Here is a 22,687-nt window from a genome sequence, read left to right as displayed (position 1 = left end):
GTCTCAGTTAGGGAAACCCAGTTAGGCTTCATATAATATTGACTGTAGTATGTTAGCCAAGTGTCAATATGACAACAATACTTAGGCAACAGGCAACGTCTCCTATTGTTTAACCAACTGTGATCTGCTCCGGACTCTAGTCTTGTTTAACTAGCAGATCGTGTGTGTTTTATTGGAGCGTCTGTCTGAGATGGATGGTAGCGGCAGCGGATGTGATTGCCGTTGGGGGGACCCATGCTCTGTGTTGTATTGCAAATTTGCAATATAAGCGAATCCTAAGGTTTGAACTTTGAATTACTATCTGCCCAACCGAACAAATCTGAAAACATGGACTGTACAGTTGCTAATTCCTGTCGTCGGAACAGACCTTCCTTCTTCAAAGTCTTACTCCGCCGGGAAGACTTCAGGCTGCTGGTAAAGTTTGCAGTTCCTCTTGATTACAACATATTCGGCTTCTTTTCATCCTTTTGGCTAATATTAGTTTTTCCGGTGTTCTTCCGAAATCTTCAGTTCTATTCGTTTTGTCTCTTCATTGTATGAGTAACCTAGGACTATGTTTTCTGCACTCCGCATGTAATAAGTATGGAATCTGATCATGTGAGCATTGCAATTAGTTTCTGGGTTTGATTGGCGAAGAACAACGATTTTCTTTTCTGTAGCAGTAGTCTTCTTGTTGTTGTTATTTTGTTTTCCGTCTTCAACTGCATGAATACCATTAGTTTAGACCTTTTTTTTTTTGTGATTTTGTATGGATTTTTAATTTGGACTGCTTTAATTCTGTAGCGGATACCACCATCATTTATCAAGCATTTCAATGGTTCAGTGCCCAAAGCATCCATCCTTAGGGGTCCAACAGGAAAACCCTTGCATGTGAAGGTTAAATGGGTTAAGAAGCAGTTGTTTTTCTGCAATGGCTGGGGGAGATTTGTGAAACATCACTCTTTAGCTTTGGGGGAGTTTCTAGTTTTCAGGTATCATGGTAATTCAAAATTCAGTGTTAAGGTATACGATGCAAGTTGATGTAACCGTTTTTTGGTCACGTACCATTTTTTGGGATGTGTAAAATTTTTTGGCTAAGTACCTCGTGTTTGACCTGGTGGTGACGTGCCTTGGTGATGAGCTACTTGGTGGCGAACTTCCCGGGGGAGAACTGCCTGGTGACGAACTGCCTGGTGGCGAACTGCCTGGTGATGCTCCCTGGTGGCGAACTGCCTAGTGGCGAACTGCCCGGTGGCGAACTGCCTGGTGGCGAACAGCCCGGTGGCGAACTGCCTGTTGGCGAACTGCCTGGTGGCGAACTGCCTGGTGGCGCTGCCTGATGGCGAACTGCCTGGTGGCGCTGCCTGATGGCGAACTGCCTGGTGGCGCTGCCTGATGGCGAACTGCCTGGTGACGAACTGCCTGATGGCGAACTGCCTGGTGGCGAACTGCCCGGCAGTGCTCCCTGGTGGTGAACTGCCTGATGGCGAACTGCCTGGTGACGAACTGCCTGGTGACGAACTACCTGGTGACGAACTGCCTGGTGACGAACTGCCTGATGGCGAATTGCCTGGTGGCGAACTGCTCGGCAGTGCTCCCTGGTGGCGAACTGCCTGATGGCGAACTGCCTGGTAGCGAACTACCTGGTAGTGCTCCCTGATGGCGAACTCGTCACTTGACTTGCTCCTAGGCGGTCTGCAACTCAGAGGATGGTGGAGCTCCCTGGTGCAGTGCTACCCGACTACCCCCCGCGTGAGGTGATTTTCTCTCCTTTGTAGACGGCGGGAGCTGAGGGACCTGCGAGAATTGAATCAGAGGACCCGGGGGTATTTTCCCGGTGGGGACTCTCCGATGCCTAAGTTAGCATTTTGATTACAGAGGGCTTGGAGAGAAATGAGAGAGCTAGAGAGCGGGGGTTACCATCATCTTTTTTCTTCCCTTGGCTTTGGGGGTCGGAGTCCTTATATAGTGGTGCCCTCGCGGGTTAGGTGGGTAAAAAGCCTTCAAATGGTAAGACGTCATATCCCGTCAGAACCGGGGTACGGTGATGAACTCCTTGAGGTTGTCAGGTCGGCGCCTATCAGTCGACGGGTCGGTGTCCGGGCCAGGTTGCCAGGCCAGCGCCTGTGTCTGTCGGCGGGTCGGTGTCCGGGCCAGGTTGCCAGGTCGGCGCCTGTGTCAGTCGGCGGGTCGGTGTCCGGCCAGGTTGCCAGGTCGGCGCCTGTGTCCGGGTCAGGTCATCAGGTTGGCGCCTGTGTCCGGGTCATGTTGTCAGGTCGGCGCCTATGTCCGGGCCAGATTGCTAGGTCGGCGCCTGTGTCCGGGCCTAATCCAGCCAGGTTGCGCAGGTCGCGCCAGGTCGCGCGCGGGCCGTGCCAGGTCGCGCCAGGCCAGCCAGACCGGTGCCCGGGGGGGGGGACCAACTTGGTAAGTTGTTGCCTGGGGGCTTGCCTAGTTGTCACGAGGTGCCACGTGTCGCAATTTCACTGGAGGGCCAAATCTGCCCTCATCAATTGCCCCCCACTCCCGAGTTGAGAGTAACTCAGCGAAGGGAGTAGATTTCTTTTGGCCCGTAAGTCGACGAGCTAGTAAGTTTTGATCCAATTCCTTAGGCTTTGGGAGCTGCCTGTATGTGGCGAGCTGCCAGTAAGACGAGGGGGTCTCCGCCAGTTTCAGTAGTGTAGCCCTTAGGCTCTGGGGCAACTTATAGTTCACTTTTGCTGATTTTGTTCCTGCTGAGAAAGCGATTGGATATTTAGCAATAGTGTGGCCCGCAGGCTTTGGGAGTGACTCATAGTCTACTCTTTTTGATTTTCGCCCGTGCCGGAGAGGCGACCGGGTCTTAAGCAGTAATGTGGCCCGTAGGCTTTTGGGGGTGACTCGTAGTCTACTCTTTTTTGACTTTTGCCCGTGCCGGAGGGGCGACCGGGTCTTAAGCAGTAATGTGGCCCGTAGGCTTTTGGGAGTGACTCGTGGTCTACTCTTTTTTGACTTTGCCCGTGCCGGAGAGGCGACCGGGTCTTAAGCAGTAATGTGGCCCGTAGGCTTTTGGGAGTGACCCGTGGTCTACTCTTTTTTGACTTTGCCTGTGCCGGAGAGGCGACCGGGTCTTAAGCAGTAATGTGGCCCGTAGGCTTTGCCTGTGAGGTGTCGAGCTATGATTGTGCTGCATCAGCTTCGTTATGCCGGTCACCCACTCCTACAAGAAGCTACTAGGGGCTCGACCTTCGGGGGCAACACTACTAACTTTAGGTTGCCAGCTCACACGGGAGCCTTGGAAGGCTCGACCGGTAAGGGCGCCTATGTAGTCTGTTGGCCGTCAACTCCCGCGGAAGCCACGAAGAGCTCATCTTTGTAGGGGGACCTTGCGGAGAGGACTGATGAGGCATCATCTGAATCGAAAGTAAGGTTGGTAGAGCTACGTAGTCTGTTAGCCCCCTGCATAGTTTTTGAGTTCATAAAAAATGTAAACTATAAAGTGATATCTTCAAAAAAGTGAGGACTTAGCTTTGGTAGGATGAGAACTTAGCTTTTGTAGGATGAGAACTTAGCTTTTCATAGCGTATTCCCACAGACGGCGCCAATTGATGTAACCGTTTTTTGGTCACGTACCATTTTTTGGGATGTGTAAAATTTTTTGGCTAAGTACCTCGTGTTTGACCTGGTGGTGGCGTGCCTTGGTGATGAGCTACTTGGTGGCGAACTTCCCGGGGGAGAACTGCCTGGTGGCGAACTGCCTGGTGGCGAACTCCCTAGTAGTGCTCCCTGATGGCGAACTCGTCACTTGACTTGCTCCTAGGCGGTCTGCAACTCAGAGGATGGTGGAGCTCCCTGGTGCAGCGCTACCCGACTACCCCCCGCGTGAGGTGATTTTCTCTCCTTTGTAGACGGCGGGAGCTGAGGGACTTGCGGGAACTGAATCAGAGGACCTGGGGGTATTTTCCCGGCGGGGACTCTCCGATGCCTAAGTTAGCATTCTGATTACAAAGGGCTTGGAGAGAAATGAGAGAGCTAGAGAGCGGGGGTTACCATCCTCTTTTTTCTTCCCTTGGCTTTGGGGGTCGGAGTCCTTATATAGTGGTGCCCTCGCGGGTTAGGTGGGTAAAAAGCCTTCAAATGGTAAGACGTCATATCCCGTCAGAACCGGGGTACGGTGATGAACTCCTCGAGGTTGTCAGGTCGGCGCCTGTCAGTCGACGGGTCGGTGTCCGGGCCAGGTTGCCAGGCCGGCGCCTGTGTCTGTCGGCGGGTCGGTGTCCGGGCCAGGTTGCCAGGTCGGCGCCTGTGTCAGTCGACGGGTCGGTGTCCGGGCCAGGTTGCCAGGTCGGCGCCTGTGTCAGTCGGCGGGTCGGTGTCCGGCCAGGTTGCCAGGTCGGCGCCTGTGTCCGGGTCAGGTCATCAGGTCGGCGCCTGTGTCCGGGTCATGTTGTCAGGTCGGCGCCTGTGTCCGGGCCAGATTGCCAGGTCGGCGCCTGTGTCCGGGCCCGACCCGGCCAGGTCGCGCAGGTCGCGCGCAGGCCGCACCAGGTCGTGCCAGGTTGCGCCAGGCCAGCCAGACCGGTGCCCGGGGGGGGGGGACCAACCTGGTAAGTTGTTGCCTGGGGGCTTGCCTAGTTGTCACGAGGTGCCACGTGTCGCAATTTCACTGGAGGGCCAAATCTGCCCTCATCACAAGAGCTTGTGAAAAGGAAGTACCTTCACTCGAGGTTGGGACTCAGGGTCAGAGTCATCCCTACCAGGATCAAGAAAACCAGATTAGATTGATAGCCAGAGATATCAAGAAAGAACCGGTTGCTGACTGCTACACAACAGAAGAAAATCAGGGAAGGTCGTCAATGGCCAAGCACATTAAGAAGGAGGAGATAATTGCCGACTCCTGCCCAAGGAAAGAAACTCAAGGCAAGATCCTGAGCAAAAAAATCAAGAAACAATTGATAATTGGTTCTTGCCCAAAGAAAGAAAATCAAGGCAAACCGTTGGCCAAAGACATCAAGAAGGAAACAATTGTTTCTGGTGTAGTAAATTGTGAGTTCTTCCAACTGGTTCGGTTCCCTTTCAGAACACATATACTCTGTCTCTCTTCATTCTACTCATGTCATTACATCATATGCATGCAGGTGGATATGTTACTGGTCAAAAGAGGAAAGCTGTCACCAAGGCAAGAAATGCAGCATTTAAAGCTGCCTGTTCATATAAAACAGAGCATCCGCATTTCACTATTATTTGCTGTGAATCTAGGAAATATCAAATGGTGAGTCCTGGACTAAATTTCATGTTTCAGATAGATACCTGGGTAAGGTGAGATATTAACAAATGGTGAGTTCATTTGATTTCTTCACATCACGGCTCACTCTTTCTGTATGTTGGATGACAGACTATTCCGAAGGCTTTTGCGGAAGAGAACGTGGTTGGAAGAAAGGCGAAAACAATGCTGGTTTGGGATCCTGAGGGGAGGCCATGGCCTGTGATGGTCAAAAAGAGGATAGATGGCCGTGTTGAACTGGCATCTGGGATGGTTCAATTTTGGAAAGCAAACAACATTGAAGAGGGTGACGCCTGCATCTTTGAGTTAAAAGGGAATTCATTCTGCGTACAGATATTCCGAAGAAAAGGATTTGGAGAATTCATTATTGCAGCAAAACCTGCTGTGTCTACTAGGACAACAGTGAGGAGAATAGAAAATTCGATATGACTGAGTCAGTTAATGGCTACAGAAACTGTGGGGAGTGAAAGCAAAACCTGTTGGTAGAATGTAAACCAGATTGGATCAAACAGTCAAATTAGTTGACCCGAGAACCGATCATGAGTCTAGGTTTAGTTTAGGTCTCTAAAACCATCTGACTTGAGTTTGGACAAACCGTTTGCCCAGGAACCAATGACCGAAACGGTTTCGTTTCTGGTCCACTTGTGAAAACCATGTGTTTTACTATTAAGGGAGACTTTCCTTAGTTGTGTGACTCATCTCTTTTGGAAGCATATATCCCTCCTATTTGGTGTTTTCTAGTTTTATACCGTTTCTAAAGGGTTGGTATATTTGCTTCTTCAATATTTAGTGAGTTGCTTGGTGATGGTTCTCTTTGAATGCTTACCACTCTGTATTTGTCTTTTGGCTGTTGGTAGAATTTTCGCTTTTACTTTGAGTGTTTTTTTTGAGATTCTAAGGCTCCGTTTGGTGTGCTTTTCCACATGGTTTGCGTTTGTAACAGACTGTTCTGATTTCGGGAAATTTCAATGGAGTTTTTCATGTATTTCTCTCTTTATTTTTGTGCGGAAAGACACGGAAGACGTACGGTAGCTAAACTAGTTTCGGGCTGCTAAGATCTTTATGCAAAAGCTCAATGCGTCTTTTGGCTGTCAGAGCTACCAAAAGATCTTCACAAAAAGACTTGCCAAATAGCCCCTAAGTGTTATCTTTCATTTGTATCCATATATTTCCATACTCTCCATTCACCTATATGAGTTGTTTGATATAATACCTAATACCGTTACTTTGATCTTCATGCTAAGCATTGCTCTAATCTAAATTTTATAGAAAGGGTTGAAAAAGATTGTTAGTGAAGAGCTCATCTTTATTTAATTTTTAAAGAGAGTTCCATGAAATAAGTTACTCGGATAATTTTGTTGGAAGGAGCTGCTCTTATAATATCCAAACTGTCCAAAACATCCACTACTCCAATTATGTTGACCTTTAGGGTTAGAGATTGGTTTTTGATGGTCACAAATGAAAATATACAAGTCGACATTCTCCTAATCCACTAGATAGACGATTGTCCAATCCAATTAGCAACTAGTGATCAGTCCACGTCTGCATGCCTCTCTTTTTTCCAAACCCCCTTTATATTTTCTCCGTAACTCTCTCTCCTTTCCCCCTTTACTAGAGTCCCACTCCAACTCCTTTATATTCTCTCCTCCACTTTCCCATAAAAGAGGCATTGTATTTAGAAGCTATATTTCCAAAAACAATACCCTCATCTAATTCCTATTTATTCTTTCCTTCACTTTCTCATCTATTTATATCTAATAAAGGTGAGCAAATTGATAGGTTATACCCAGAACCGAATGGAACGGACCTTGAACTAGCTTTACCCAATTTGTTACAAGGTAGGGTTTGGTTCCAAATTCTTGGAATTGACCTCCACCTAGGTTGGTTTCAAGGTGTAGGGGCTTATCCTACCCGAACCGACCTTAGCTGGCCTTGGTAGAACCTACCTTGAAACTGAACTTGCCTTGAAATAAACCCCAAAACACTTTTGGGTGTGAAGATTTGAACCTAAGCACTCATGGTTACAAAAGCCATAGTCTCACTTGACTGTTGAGTTACTTATATTATTTGATAATTTGTTTTCATTTTGATATCTGAATGTGTACAATAAGTCATGTAAAAGGTAATATTTACAAAATTTAAATTTAAATTATTAGTTTTAAACCATATAATAATAACCTACATATTAAATGACTCAAATTAATCAATAAAGATAATATAAGTTTTAAATTACTAGTAAGTGTGCACATGCTATGGACGTGGCAAATCTAGATGATGATAGTGATAGTAATGATGTATGCAAAATTTTCTATAAACTTTATGTATTTTTTTATTTTTTGATTTTTTATTATTAATCGGATGCAAATTACAAATTTCAAATCTAATAACATAAACATCTCATCCAAATATGTGATAATTGGATTAAGTTGTGAAGTTTTAAATATCATTGACAAGCCTACATGCTTTGCTAAACTCTTCTTTTTATAATGTTTTATCTTGTTAGTGTATCTTTTTTGTTCATTTATAAAAGAATTTAAGATTTAACAAGGGGAGTTGAATGAGGTGAAATGTAGTAGGTCAATTTACAATTTAAACTTTACAATTAAATAAGGGTTAAATTCAAAAATGAGTATTTTAGTCAAAATAAGGTTCCACAATCTTATTCATCTTTTTAATATTAGTGTAAATATAGAATTATAGATGTGTTTAATTTTTCTATAATTTTCTTGTATTTCTGTGTGTAAAAATAATTTTGATATATCACACTTACTTTTTTAATATGATATTATAATTTTTTTGGAAATTTTATGTATTTTTTATTTTTATATTTTATTAAGTTTTATTATTTATTTATAACATTAAAGGTTAACACATTTAACCCAAAAGTTGAACTATTGATCTTTTGCCAATCAGTAAAATAATTTAATTTTTGGTAAGTTGTAAATTATTTATTTCATTTTCATTATCAATAAAAATAATTCTTGTTTACTATACTTTTTTTAATTTAATTAATAAAAATATCATAAATGTGTATAGTTTTTCTATATTTTTGTAATTATCTATATTTATTTCTATTTTCAAAATTTTATTACCTAACTATGACTTCATAGGTTGATCAATTGATTGATTCATATGGTCGAATTCCTTAGCCACCACTTGGGTAAAGAATAGTTTTGCTTTTGAGTCGGTTTTAAAATATATGGGTTTATGTTAAAAGTATTAGCATAGATTTAATTATTAGCATTTATTTATGAAAAATAACTTAAATATAGGATTTAATAAGAGAAAATGGGAGTTAATACCTTAATTATAAGACTTAGGGAGTGTTCTATAACGTAGATGAGAAATTGGGTGGTGTATTTTCATCGGTGTCGTGTGGATGAAAACACACCACACCTCAACAGAATAGTTGTTCTGCACCATGGACAAAAATGTGTCTACTGATCCATACCACACCTTAATGGGTGTTCTGCAAGGTGTGGCACATTTCTGTCCACATCTGGTGTTTGATTCCATGCATCTCAACTACAACATGTGAGATTATCTATGCCATTAATCATTAAAACACAATGTTTTAATTTTTAGTAATATATATAATAAAAAACATTAATAAATTACAAAAAAATTTAATAATTAATAAAAATAATATTAATAATAATAATTAATACTAACAATAATATTAATAATATTTAATAACAAATAAAGATATTAATATTAACTAAAATTAGTAATAATTATTAATATTAATAATTAATGGTTATAATGTTAACAGTAATTAACAATATTAATAATAATATTTATAATATTTGATAATAATTAATAATATTGTTACTAATTACTAATAATTAACCATGATTAATAATATTCAAAACTTATTAATTAATAAAAATATTATTAATAATATTACTAATATTGTTTTATGAAGTTATTGACAATTTGACACTACTACTATTTATTTATGTAAAATAATAAATAATAAAATATATATTTATCCAATTAAATGTTATTACTTTTTCCATGGTTTTCAAAACCGGACCGGATCAAACGGTTGGACCGGAAAAATTGTTGACTCGGGCAGTTGAACCGTTCAACGGTTTTAACCGTTTTTTATTTTTTATCAAAACGGGTTGACCATTCGGTTTGAACGGTCAGGCCGGAAAAACCGGGAACCAGTCAGGTGACCGGTTCCGTTTTTCGCCACAATCAGATTTTGGCTATAAAACGTTGATTTAGTCAGCAAATTGTTGACCCAAGTGGTTAAACCGACAAGGTTCTACCAGCATATCGGGCGAATCGATACATTTTTTTTACTTTTTTTGTTTTTTTCTAAACCGGTTCAGGGGCCGGTTTAGGGCTCCTCCACCCCCTAAACTAGTCAAACCCCCAATACACCCACTGTAGGGGCGTACCAGAGAGGTCCTGGAATGATACGTATCATCCGATACGGGCCGATACATGTCGACACTTTGAACCTTGCTCGAACCATTCAACGGTTTTGACCATTTTTTTATTATTTTATTATTTTTTTATTTTTTCTGTCAAAATGGGTCGACCGTTCTGTTCGAATGGTCGAACCAAAAAATCTAGGAATCGGTAAGGTGACCAGTTCCGTTTTTTGCCAAAATCAAATTTTGGCAAAAGAACGTTGATTTGGTCAGCAAATCGTTGACCCAGGTGGTTGAACCGTTCAATGGTTTTGACCACTTTTTATCTTTTTTATTTTTTCTGTCAGAACAGGCCGACTATTCATTGTATTGACGCAAGATAACGGTGGTTCAATCCCAAATAAACATCTGTGATAAAAAAAAATCCAGATGAACATCTATTCAAATAGTTGACGACCAGATGTTCAATGAACTGGGGTAACTTTGACTGGTGTTGGCCACCTTCTTCCAGCGGCAAGGCAGACTGATGGGAGAGCAAGAGCAACAATGGTTTCCTCAAAAAAAGAGCTATAACAATAATATTTATTAGGATGGAATAATGATGTGAAGTAGGGATCACCATTGTGTGGAGCCTTCCACGATTCTTACCCGTGGAAGAGATTTTGCGATATAGTGTGAACTATTCCACGAGATATTGTGGTTCGGTCCACACTATATTGAACCGAACGATGGAAATAGCTATAATGTGTTTTGAAACACAATATATCGTGGATTGAAGTTACACTTTCAACCCTTACCATTAGAGATGGACTAAATACACAAATATGAATATTTTAGTAGTCATTAAAGCTAACATTAATGTTGTAATAAAATGACTTTTATACCCTTTCTCAAACAAAAAAAAAATTAAGGGTAATTTTAGTCCAAAAAAAATTTCACTCTACATCCAAACTTTATATATGGTATAGATATATTATATTTATTGAAAATCAAATTATTAAAGAACTTGCTTTTTTTTTTTTGAAGAGGGTGACCTCGGAACCACCAAGGCGAGAACCCACCCTAAAACTGGCCATTATAGGGTAGGTTCTAGTTCCAAAAACTTGAAACTGACCCCTACAAGGTAAGTTCTAGGTTCTGCCATGAAACTGAATAGAATTGACCCCTGCTCTTTTTTAAATCTATATAATTTTATAAATGTCCAATCACATGTGAGAGAGATATTTTGTATTCTATAGGGTAAAATATTTAAGCCTCCCCTAAAATTTTTCATAAATACTAAAATCTCCTCTCGTTTCAAATTGACCCTTCACATATGATGTTGATGGAGGATGATTTGACCCGTCCTACAGAGATGATGACACGTGGATCTGACTCAGCATGAGCAACAACTCAGCATCATGGCCTAACCCCAACTAAGTAACAAGCCTGTAGAGCAGCTCGCTACGTCACAGCTCGCTATAGGGGGAGTTCGCTGCAACGCGAGCTCCAGGTCCCCCGAGCTACCGAGAAGAAGGGAATACTCCAAGACTATTTCAACTCGCGGGCTAGGGAAACCAGCTCGCTCCAGCAAGAACTGCCCCAAAGACCAACCTTGATGAGGGTCACCTCGAAATACTCCTAAGAGCTTGCTACAAAGTAGCTCGCTGCGCGACAGGGTAGCTTGCTACAAAGTAACTCGCGATTAAGCAACGCGGCGCTCTTAGGAAGCTTCTATCTGACAAGGCCGTACTCGTCAGACTGGACCACGTCTCTCGACTGACGGCATAGTCCCTACCCATTTGACAGTCTGCACCCACGTCTTTTGACAGATGGTGGCATGCCTGTCCCTTTAAAACTTGTCACTCATCCAAGCGGGTAGTACATTATAACGATCACCTGCGCAGCCCTGGCAGGTAACGACTGCGGCAGGAGCCCAGTGGCGGTTACGCCCGATTTGACAAGAACGCCCCTATAAAAACCCTTTTATCGAAGAGGAGAATTCTCTCTCGAATTACATTTGAACTTGGACTTACTTGCTCATGAGATAATCTCGAGACATAGTGATCTAGCGTGACCTACACTCTTAGCCTTTTACACTCTTTTCGTCCTCCCCAGCGTTCTAACTTAAGCTTCGAAGTATTCCCGCTGGGCAAATCCCCCGGGGGTCCTTCATCTTCCTCTTCTCAGGGGTCGTTCATTGTCAACAAGGAGCTAGTCAGCAGCCAGCTAGGAGTGCCCGGATCATGCCGCATCATTTGGCGCCTTTTGTGGGAAACACTTCTAAAAGCCTTCCTCTAATCTTTCATAGTTTCTCTTCCAAAAAACTCAGCATTCATGGCTTCTTCCCGCAATGCCAGACGTGGTACCAGCCAAAACGCTTATGGGGAGTAGCCCCAGCTTCCTACTGTCTGTATTGGACAGTTCACCGTCCCCCTCTCCATGGACGAAGTCCCTAGTTTGAACGTGTCTCTTATAGTGGCACCTACGGTTGCTCCACTCCCTTCCACAGTTGGAGCAACCTTTGCTGAACCCTCGGTTGTGTCCCCAACGGCCAGCCCGAACTAGTTGGAGGACTTAATGCAATTCATGCGGGCCATGCAGGCTCAAATGCAACAATTCCAACAACTCCAACTCTACCAACAAGAAGTGCTGCACCAGGTCTCCTAGTACCAATACCAGCAGCAATTCCCCTCTCTGCCTCAGGCCCATCCGTCGCTTCCCCCTCGGCATCCGGCCAGAAAGCAGACCAAGCCTTCCCGCCGGAGTGAGCGACCTCCTCGCTGGGGAGAGGTCTCCCAGGCTCAAGATCTTGCCAAGAGCCAAGTCTCCTCCCATAGCAAGAAGGAGAGGCTAGCTACCCCCGCCTCACAGCCTGTAGGCAGGTCGAGGGCCACCCAGCCAACCAAGCCCGTCTCACCCCGGCCTTCGCAGTTCGAGCTCCCGTTCGCGGAGAATCCATTCGAGGTCCTGGCCGCAGACTATAGGCAGGGCCCTTCAGTCCAGAGTCACCACCGGCAGTCTGAGCCTATCGAGCTCGACGGTACTAAAGTGTCAAGCACCAACGCCGAGCCCGCAAAGCAGCAACGAAGACGTCGGCGAGCTCGCCGAACTACTACTCGAGTCTCTCACGAGCTCAAAGGAAAAGATGAGGTATGCTCAGGTGAAGTGGAAGCTACCCCTCTCCTCTCAGTCTCTTCCCTGTTATCTCCAGAACTCCTCATTGTCCCCATGCCAAGGGATTTCAAGCTCCCTCCTCTGGATAAGTACGAAGCGTCTTTCGATCCAAATGACCACGTGGACGCTTTTCAGTCCCAGATGCACCTGGCAAGAGCCAACAAGTCCTGCATGTGTGTGGCCTTCTCCACCACTTTCAAAGGAGTAGCTCGCACCTGGTACCGAAACCTCGCCCGGCTCAATAAGAAGTTGGGCGCAGTTCGTGCAAGTAGAGACACTCCCAAGTCCAGCAGGCAGGCGGAACAGCCGCAGAAGCAGCCCCCCGAAGAGAGACCAGTTCGGGGGACCATCCATGTCATAGTTGGAGGTTCGATTGTGGCGGGCTGCACCTCAACAGCAGCTCGTGCATCAGCTCACGAGACCGACAAGGAAGAGCGGAACCCACCGAAGCGACCAAGGTCAGAAGACCCCATCTTCTTTACAGAGGACGACACACGCAGGGTCCACTACCCCCATGATGATGTGCTCGTCCTAAAGATGAAGATCAACGATTTTGAAGTTAGGTGTGTCCTTGTTGACTCGGGCAGCTCAGCAGACACCCTCTTCAAAGCGGCCTTCGACCAACTCCAGCTTCAAGAGTGCGACCTAAAGCCTGCGAACACTCCCCTGGTAGGCTTCAACGAAGAGGAAGTTTGGCCCCTGGGAAGGGTAATAGTACCTGTGGAAGTCGGCACCCGAGCTGGGTGGCCAACCCCGTCCTGGTGAAAAAGGCTAACGGTAAATGGTGCATGTGTGTCGATTACGCCGACCTAAACTGAGCTTGCCCAAAGGACTGCTTCCTACTCCCCATAATTGATCGTCTGGTGGACGCGACCTCGGGGCACGAGTTGCTGAGTTTTCTAGATGCCTACTCGGGCTACAATCAGATCAGGATGGACCCGTCAGACGAAGAAAAGACTGCCTTCATAACCGAGTTTGAACTGTACTAGTACAAGGTCATGCCCTTTGGGCTAAAAAATGCTGGGGCGACCTTTCAAAGACTTGTGAACAAACTGTTTGAGCCATTGATTGGCTAAAAGATAGAATGTTATGTAGACGACATGGTCATCAAAACCCAGCTCTCATGCGATTTAATACAAGACTTGAACTTAGTTTTTGAAATCCTGCGTAGATTCAATATGAAGCTAAACCCGAATAAGTGTGTCTTTGGTGTCACCTCGAGTAAATTTCTAGGATACATCGTAAACCGGCGTGGCATTGAAGCCAACCCTGACAAAATAAAGGCCATCTTAGATATGAGGCCACCTCGAAAAATGAAGGAGGTTCAGAGGCTGAATGGCCGGATAGCCGCCCTGAGCTGCTTCATGTCCAAGTCGGCAGATTGCTGCCTACCTTTCTTTATAGCAATTAAAAGCAAAGGGTTTGAATGGACCCAAGATTTTCAGCTCGCGTTTGACGAGCTCAAAAAGTACCTCGCTAGTATAGCGGTCTTAACCCGGCCCGAGGAGGGCGATGTTTTAGAGCTATACCTCTCTGAAAGTGACGAAGTGGTCAGCTCGGTACTAATAAAAGAAGTAGATCGGGTGCAACGACCTATCTACTATGTTAGTAAAGTGTTGCAGGGAGCAGAAACGAGATATCTAGAGATAGAAAAACTGGCGTATGCACTGTTCATTGCAGCCCGAAAGCTTTGCCCGTACTTTCAAGCTCATACCATTGTCGTCCTCACCAACAAGCCTCTGAGGCAAGTCTTACTTAAGCCTGAGGTCTCTGGTCGACTGACGAAGTGGGCCATTGAGCTCAGCGAGTACGACCTTCGATATAAGCCACGAACTACTATTAAGGCCCAAGCCTTAGCAGATTTTGTTGCGGAGTGTACTTTCAGCTCTAAAGTCCCTAGGCCGATTGAGCATGAGGCCCCTAGCTTGGGCGAGCCCGAAGCTCCCAGGTCGGTTGAGTCCGAGCACCGTGAGGTAGCAACTAGTGTGGCATCTCTCCTAGTTAGGCCAAGAACGAACTGGGATGAGGAGCCCTGGATTCTTCACGTAGATGGCTCCTCGAACCAGCAGGGCAGCGGAGCCGGAATAGTTCTACACGGCCCAAGCGGCACGAAATGGGAGTATGCACTACGGTTTGAGTTTGCCGCATCTAACAATGAAGCAGAGTAGGAAGCATTGATAGCCGGGCTAGCTCTAGCCAAATAAATGAAAGCCAAGCACATTATCATTTGTAGCGACTCCCAGCTCGTGGTCAATCAGGTAATAGGAGAATACGAAGCTCGCGAATCGACTATGATTGTCTACCTGGCCAAAGTAAGAGAGGCTCTGCCCAACTTCCAGTCACATTTCATTAAAAAGTCCCGAGGTCTGAGAACGCTGAGGCCCCTATCCCGGTTAGCCAGCACCAGTGATAACACCATGAGAACCGTGTACATAGATCGTGGGGGCAGAGGAGGTCACTCTTGTCATTCAAGCAGAGCCGAGCTGGATTGACCCGCTCGCGAGCTTCCTGCTACATGGGACCCTCCCTACAGATCGCAATGCCGCCAGAAGGGTAGAGCGTCAAGCGGAATGGCTGTACCGAAGATCCTACACACTCCTCTACCTGCGCTGCTTGCGACCCTCCGAAGCCGAGCTCGTACTCCGCGACACTCATGAGGGCCTTTGTGGCAGACACTTGGGGGGCAAGGCCCTCGCCCAAAAATCACTACGGCAGGGATACTACTGGCCAACAATGAAAGCAGACGCTATTGAGTTCGTTAGAAGGTGTGACAAGTGCCAGAGACATGCCAACATCCACCATCAGCCCGCTGCTGATCTCAAGTATCTCACTAGCCCGTGGCCTTTCGCACAATGGGGCATCAATATACTTGGACCGTTTCCACCAGCAACTGTCCAGAGGAAGTTTCTAGTGGTTGTAGTGGATTATTTCACCAAGTGGGTAGAAGTCGAACCCCTTGTAACAATCACAGCCCGAAACATTCAGAACTTCTTTTGGAAGAACATAGTATGTCGCTTCGAGTTACCTTAGGTATTGATTTCGGATAACGGTAAGCAGTTCGAGGATATCAAATTCTAGAACTGGTGCCAAGACATGGGAATTCGACAGAACTTCACTTCGGTCGCACACCCTCAAGCAAACGGCCAAGCAGAAGTCACGAATAGAGCTATACTCCGCGGACTGAAGGCACGGTTAGACCGAGCTAAAGGACTATGGGCGGACGAGCTGCCCAATGTTCTATGGGCATACCGAACAACAGAGAAGACCGCCACAGGAGAGACTCCCTTCAATCTCTCCTATGACACCGAGGCAGTCATCCCCGCTGAAATCGAAGTTACCACGCTACGACTAGAAGCATATGACGACAAGGCAAATGAAGATGAGCTACGTACCAACCTCAACCTACTCGACGAAGTAAGGGTCCTCGCATATATCAGGACCGCAACCTACCAGCAAAGAGTAGCTCGGTACTATAACGCCAGGGTCAAGAAGCGGAACCTCCGCGTCGGCGACCTTGTTCTTCGTAAAGTTATGGTACCTGAGCCTGGCGCTGGCAAGCTCGGACCGAATTGGGAAGGACCCTACCAAGTGAAATGGGTACTCGGGGAAGGAATATACGAGCTCAAAACCCTCAAAGGGAAACAAGTACCTCGGGCATGGAATATTGTCAACTTAAGGCAATATTACCTGTAGCTACTGAGTAGACCATGAGTCACTCTCAGAGCCTAAGGGCCAGAATGCCGAGCTAACACGACCTCGGCGCAATAAGACCTAGTTGCCTCCATGGCACGGGCAAACTCCAAGGGCAGACTATATGTCACTCCCTCAACCTAAGGGCTAAAAAACCGAGCTAACTATGATCTCAGGATCAATAAAAACTTAGCCACTTCAGTGGTGAAGGCAAAGTATGAAATATCAGAGGCGTAAGCAACTCGGGTTTAAACCCACAAAGTATAGCTTGTCTCAGTACATTGGTTGGATTAAGGAATCACCAACAAACGTATAGTTCGGCTTACATGGTAATCACTTCATGGTATACCATAGAGATGCCTTAAATGGTAAGGGACAACTCAGGATAAGGACTACCAAAAAGTCCTACTTCGAGTATGCAGTGCTAATAGCTCGGGTGATGAGGTCGCTTTGGCAAAAAATAAAGGGAGCATGCCATACTTTGAACGAAAAAGAAATTTCATTACCATTCAAAAAAAAATCGAGAGCTAAACAGCTCGAGAAAGTTTAACAGAAGGTAAAAGGGCACAACCACCCAACAAGATCTTCTAAGACCGGGTTTATGGCACCCGGGAGCCACAAGAAATCAGAGCAGAAAACCAACGCCGCCGGCCTCAGGGGTCCACCTCCTCCACCTCGTCCTCATCCTCCGGGGAGTCAGGCTCTTCCTCCTCCGCTTGGTCTATTGTCTCGGGAGACAGGCCCTTCATGGTGATGCCGTCAAGATTGAGCCTAGAAAATTTCTTTCGGACCAACCAGCGGCAAAGCTTGAATCCAGAGTAGTACGAGCTCAAACCATACTCCACTTGGAGGTCGTGATACTTTTGGGAGTCCTTAAAGTCCCAGACCGCCCTCTCCCGCTCGGCCTCCACCATGTTGTCAAAGTTCCGAGTTCGGTCAAGAAGAGTGGACTCCGAGTCCTGAACCTGTTGATGAAGCAGCTCCCTCTCTACGGCCACCCTCAACGACTCCTCCCTATAGCGCACACTCTCCTCGGAAAGCCTGGCGATCTGTGCCTCCTAGTCCCGGTCGAGCTGCTCCTGAGACTCGCTGAAGGGATGATGGGATATCCATCACATGGATGCCCAAGTCTTGCGGAATGGATTGGGCGAATTTCAAAAATTTCTCCAATCTTTGCAGGGAATCGAATTCCCTATATTTAGAAAAACATGTTTTTCAAGGATCAATCTTGAATCAAGAACCAAACCAGATCTGAACCAAAGGGAGTAGGAGGGAGGATGTACCTGATACAGAGAAGCAATATCTCCCAATGGAGGTGTTCACACCCAAGGAAGGATCCAAAATCTGCTCCCACTGAAGATGGCACAGTGCAGGATGGAGCAGAATCAACAATGTTCTTCCAAAAGAACTTGACCCTTCGCAAGAATCAACTGGATGGCTTGTGAGTACAGCTCCAACCAATCTTTTCCCAAAAGATTGGAATCAAAATCATATCTTGATTTCTCCCAAGAACTAGAGATCGAACTAAGGGTGATGGCGGCGGCAAGAGAGAATTCGCAGGGTGCAGAAATCTCTCTTCTTGTGATTTTTAGTTCTGAAGAGAATTGAACATCAACCACTAACAGTTGCCGCCCCATTCTTCTTTCATAATCTTAAAGGGATCAGCTCCTAATCCCATTAGAAGTTGCTAATCCAAATCATATTTGGATTAGAAGTCCCTTTAAGTGATAAGGGATAACCCTTATCTTATCTGCAGATCATATCAGTCATCTCCTAATCTAATTAGTAGGCTTCCAGATCTAAATCTCATTTAGATCTTGGACTCTCTAAGTGGATAGGGTCTAGGCCCAATCCTATCAGTTGATCCATCTCAGGATTTGCCCTCTTTAATTGACTGATCAAATCAGCCCAGTTCGAAATGGGCTTAAGACCCATTTAAGGTTATGTACTCACTTAGTTTTCCAAACTACTGCCCAGTTGGGCTTCCTTGTATGGCGTGGGACCCAAACATTGATCTACACATCAGCCACATGGGTTCAGCCCAGCCTTTGTTACAAGGCCTGGCCGAATACACTGTTATGGACAGTGCACCCCTTGAAACCCATCTTATGGGCTCTATGGGCCCAACACTTACCCTAAGTGGTCCCTGGGCCAAACCACCTTGTAACACGTAGGGACTATGGGCAGATGCAAGATTAGCCCATCAGGTATTATCCTCAATGGTCTTATACTTAACCTCTCAGCCCATAATGATCAAACACTGCCTGACAAGGGAGGGCCTCTCCCTCGACTGCAAGGAATAGTGTTGCACTCTCCGCTTACATGGATCCTGGGAATTAAAACCTTTTGCAAATCATTTCGAAACCATAACATATATATATATATATATATATATATATATATCTTTATATAAATATATTTTGCAAAACAAAATCTCAATAATTGAAATCGGCTGCCAGCAGTCTTGGTTTCCATCAGAGAGTGCATCCCCGATCATTACCTTTGTCCGACAAAGGGGCTGATCCTGTCACTATGATTACCTACTCAGATGAATTCTCGGACAGTCCCAACATACCTAGGTTTTGACCCCCACCAAGGATCTCACTGATTGGTACATCAAAGACAGCCCAATCCGACACCTAGTGTAGTATCATAATCGAGTCTAGGGGTTAGGTGTAAATTTCCAGTTTTGCCCATCTATCTCCAAGGCCCAGGGCAATACTGGAAATCTGGTCCGGTTCAAAGGTTCTCTTAATCCTATACTGCATGTGCTTCGGATCTCACCCTGTTAGCTGAGACAAGCCACCCCAACAGTTGGCCGCACAGTAGTGTCAGCCTTGGCAGGATAAATCACCCCAGACTTACCCAATGGCTGTGAACATTCTAAACTAACACAAGTCTCATTAGTGTCCAATTTAAGGGTATTACACAGAAACACACCACAGGAACATGAATCAAATGAGTACTTTATTCATTTACAATAAATTCATAATGTACATAATTCTGATTGAAGCTAAGGGCATACAACTGTCTAACAGCTCCCACTTGCACTTAGGTCCAATCTGGTATAAGCCGGATTCCCATACTTTCCACGTGTTTCTCGAACACTTTTTGTGTAAGAGGCTTAGTCAATGGGTCTGCTACATTCTCCGCTGATGCTACTTTCTGAATTAAGATATCCCCTCTACCAACAATCTCCCGGAGTACGTGGTACTTCCTCTCAATGTGCTTCGACTTCGAGTGGGCTCGTGGCTCCTTAGCCTGAGCAATCGCTCCATTGTTGTCACACAACAATGGGATGGGTGATGTGCTGGACAGAACTACTCCCAATTCATGAACGAACTTCTTCATCCACACGGCTTCCTTGGCAGCTTCACTTGCAACAATGTATTCGGCCTCGGTTGTGGAGTCTGTTGTGGACCCCTGTTTGCTGCTTTTCCAGCAAACAACACACGATCCTATCGTGAAAACATATCTAGATGTAGACTTTCTATCATCCAAATCCGGCTGAAAATCCGCATCTGTATACCCTTGGATCTGTAGTGAACTACCATCGAATACCAGACAAAACTCTTTTGTCCTTCGAAGGTACTTAAGTATGCATTTCACAATAGTCCAATGCTCTTGCCCTGGGTTGGCCTGGAATCTGCTTACTACACTCACTGCCTGGGCGATGTCAGGACGAGTGCACAACATGGCATACATGATGCACCGGCTGAGGCATAGGGAACGTCTTTCATGCTCTCGATCTCCTCAGAGGTCTTTGGAGACATCTTCTTGGAGAGATTGACTCCATGCCTGAAAGGAACATTTCCTTTCTTGGAGTTTTCCATGCTGTATCTCTTGACTATTTTGTCAATATAAACAGATTGGGATAATCATATTATCCGCTTCGATATATCTCTATAGAGTCGAAGACCCAGTATATAGGAGGCTTCTCCAAGGTCTTTCATGGAGAATTACTGTGATAGCCATACTTTTATCGTAGTTAACATTCCCACATCATTCCCAATGAGCAGAATGTCATCTACATACAGAACCAGAAACATAACCTTGTCACCACTGGTCTTCCTGTAAACATAGGGTTCATCCGGATTTTGCTCAAAATCAAACTTTTTGACCGTAGAGTCAAATCGGATGTTCCAACTTCTAGAAGCTTGCTTGAGTCCATATATGGATCTATTCAACTTACAGACCATGTGTTCCTGACCCGCAGCTACAAAACCTTGCGGTTGCTGCATATAGATATCTTCAGTAAGATCTCCATTAGGAACACAGTTTTGACATCCATCTGCCAAATCTCATAGTCATAGTAAGCTGCTACAGCTAGTAGGATCCTAATGGATTTAAGCATGGCCACGGGCAAAAAGGTTTCCTCATAATCGATGCCTTCTTTTTGAGTGTATCCTTTCGCCACCAGACGAGCTTTGTAGGTCTTAACCCTGCCATCGGGGCCCTTCTTCCTCTTGTAGATCCATTTGCAACCAATTGCTTTTACCCCGGAGGGCGGATCCACTAGAGTCCAGATTCCATTGGTTTCTATTGAGTCCATCTCAGCTCTCATGGCATCTACCCATTTAAGGGAGTCTATGTCCAACATAGCTTCCGTATAAGTTACGGGATCCTCTTCACTAGTCAAGGTTTCGACCAGGTAACTATCCTGATCGTAACCAAAACGAACCGGTGGCCTGGACACTCGGGTAGATCTTCTAGGTTGGTCACTACCTGGAACTTGTGGGACACCTCCTACGCATCTGAGCTCTCCTCATCAAGAACAATTTCCTGACGAAGATTGTCCAGGATGTAGTCATTTCCAAGAATTGTGCATTTCGACTGCAGAACACCTTCCACTCACTTGGATCATAGAATAGGTAGCCCACTGAGCCCTTTGGGTAGCCTACGAATAGGCAACGACTGGTATTGGATTCCAATTTGTCTGGATTCGTTCTTTTAACGTGAGCCGGACAACCCCAAATCTTCAAGTGTCGTACACTTGGTTTCTTTCCGGTCCAAAGCTCATAGGGAGTCTTAGGAACCGATTTGGTTGGAACCCGGTTCAGCACGTATATCGCAGTCTCTAATCCGTATCCCTAAAAGGATGTGGGTAACTCTGAATGGATGAGAAGTGACTGGACCATATCTAATAGGGTCCTATTCCTCCTCTCTGAAACACCGTTAAGTTGTGGTGTAGTAGGAGGAGCTAACTGTGATACTATCCCGTTTACCTTTAAGTAGTCCCTGAATTCGTCAAAGAGATATTCGCCGCCTCGATCTGATCGAAGGGACTTAATTTCTCTCCCTAACTATTTCTCGACCTCTTGTCTGAACTCTTTGAACTTTTCAAAGGATTCAGACTTATGTCTCATTAGGTACACGTAACCATACCAAGAATAGTCATCAGTGAATGTAATGAAATACATGTGTTGGTTACGGGTCCTAACACTCAGGGGATCACATACATCAGTATGTATAAGGTCAAGCGTGCCTGTACATCTTTCAGGCTTACTATTAAATGGCCTCTTTGTCATCTTACCTTGAAGGCAAGGCTCACAAGTGGGAAGATCTTCTACAGTTAGAAAATCCAAAGGACCATCCTTTACCAGTCTTGTGATTCGGTCAATACCGATATGGCCAAGTCGGTAATGCCACAGGCACGTGGGATTAACTGTATCACGTGCTCTTTTCTTGGGGATTTCGGCCGACGTAGTTTCGACTATGTTAGTTTCTAGAGAAGGATGTAGAACATAAAGACCGTTCTCCAGTTCCCTATATGCGATGAATTTATTGTTTTTTTTAATAGTAATCGTATTACTGAAAAAGACAGAATATCCATCCGCACACAGTTTTGAGACAAAAATCAAATTTCTTCTTAGATTTTGCACAAAAAGACAATCTTTAAGTACAATATTTCCTTCTCTAATTTTTAATTCTACGGTGCCTATTGCCATAGCTGCAACGCTTGTAGAAGTTCCCAAGTAGAGCATCACTTCTCCATCATTCAGCCTTCTGCTTACCTTGAACCCCTACAGTGAGTTACACGCATGAGAAGAAGAGAATACTCCAAGACTATTTCAACTCGTGGGCTAGGGAAACCAGCTCGCTCCAACAAGAACTGCCCCAAAGACCAACCTTGATGAGGGTCACCTCGAAATACTCCTAAGAGCTTGCTACAAAGTAGCTCGCTGCGCGACAAGGTAGCTCGCTACAAAGTAAC

General features: G+C 45.2%; 1 protein-coding gene across 1 annotated transcript; it reads left to right on the top strand.

The window, feature by feature from the left end:
* The first annotated feature begins 327 nt into the window (after positions 1-327).
* LOC104602076 (uncharacterized) lies at positions 328-5,486 on the top strand. The gene is made up of 4 exons (XM_088890389.1): positions 328-414; positions 784-979; positions 4,150-5,230; positions 5,354-5,486. Coding segments are annotated over exons 1-4 (1,365 nt in total). The 3' UTR covers positions 5,355-5,486.
* Positions 5,487-22,687: the final 17,201 nt, after the last annotated feature.

This window comes from Nelumbo nucifera, chromosome 6, assembly GCF_055504915.1.
Source record: "Nelumbo nucifera cultivar China Antique chromosome 6, China Antique-T2T, whole genome shotgun sequence".
Classification (NCBI taxonomy): Eukaryota; Viridiplantae; Streptophyta; class Magnoliopsida; order Proteales; family Nelumbonaceae; genus Nelumbo; species Nelumbo nucifera.
The sequence above is the reverse complement of the archived record's forward strand: the minus strand, read 5'-3'. Positions and strand labels throughout refer to the sequence as shown.

Bases quoted from the DNA above. Each gene is read 5' to 3' on its own strand.
- LOC104602076 (XM_088890389.1), top strand. From the start codon at position 328: ATGGACTGTACAGTTGCTAATTCCTGTCGTCGGAACAGACCTTCCTTC. The intron at 415-783 runs GTAAAGTTTGCA...TTAATTCTGTAG, and splicing joins GGGAAGACTTCAGGCTGCTG to CGGATACCACCATCATTTAT. The intron at 980-4,149 runs GTAATTCAAAAT...GAACTCCTCGAG, and splicing joins TCTAGTTTTCAGGTATCATG to GTTGTCAGGTCGGCGCCTGT.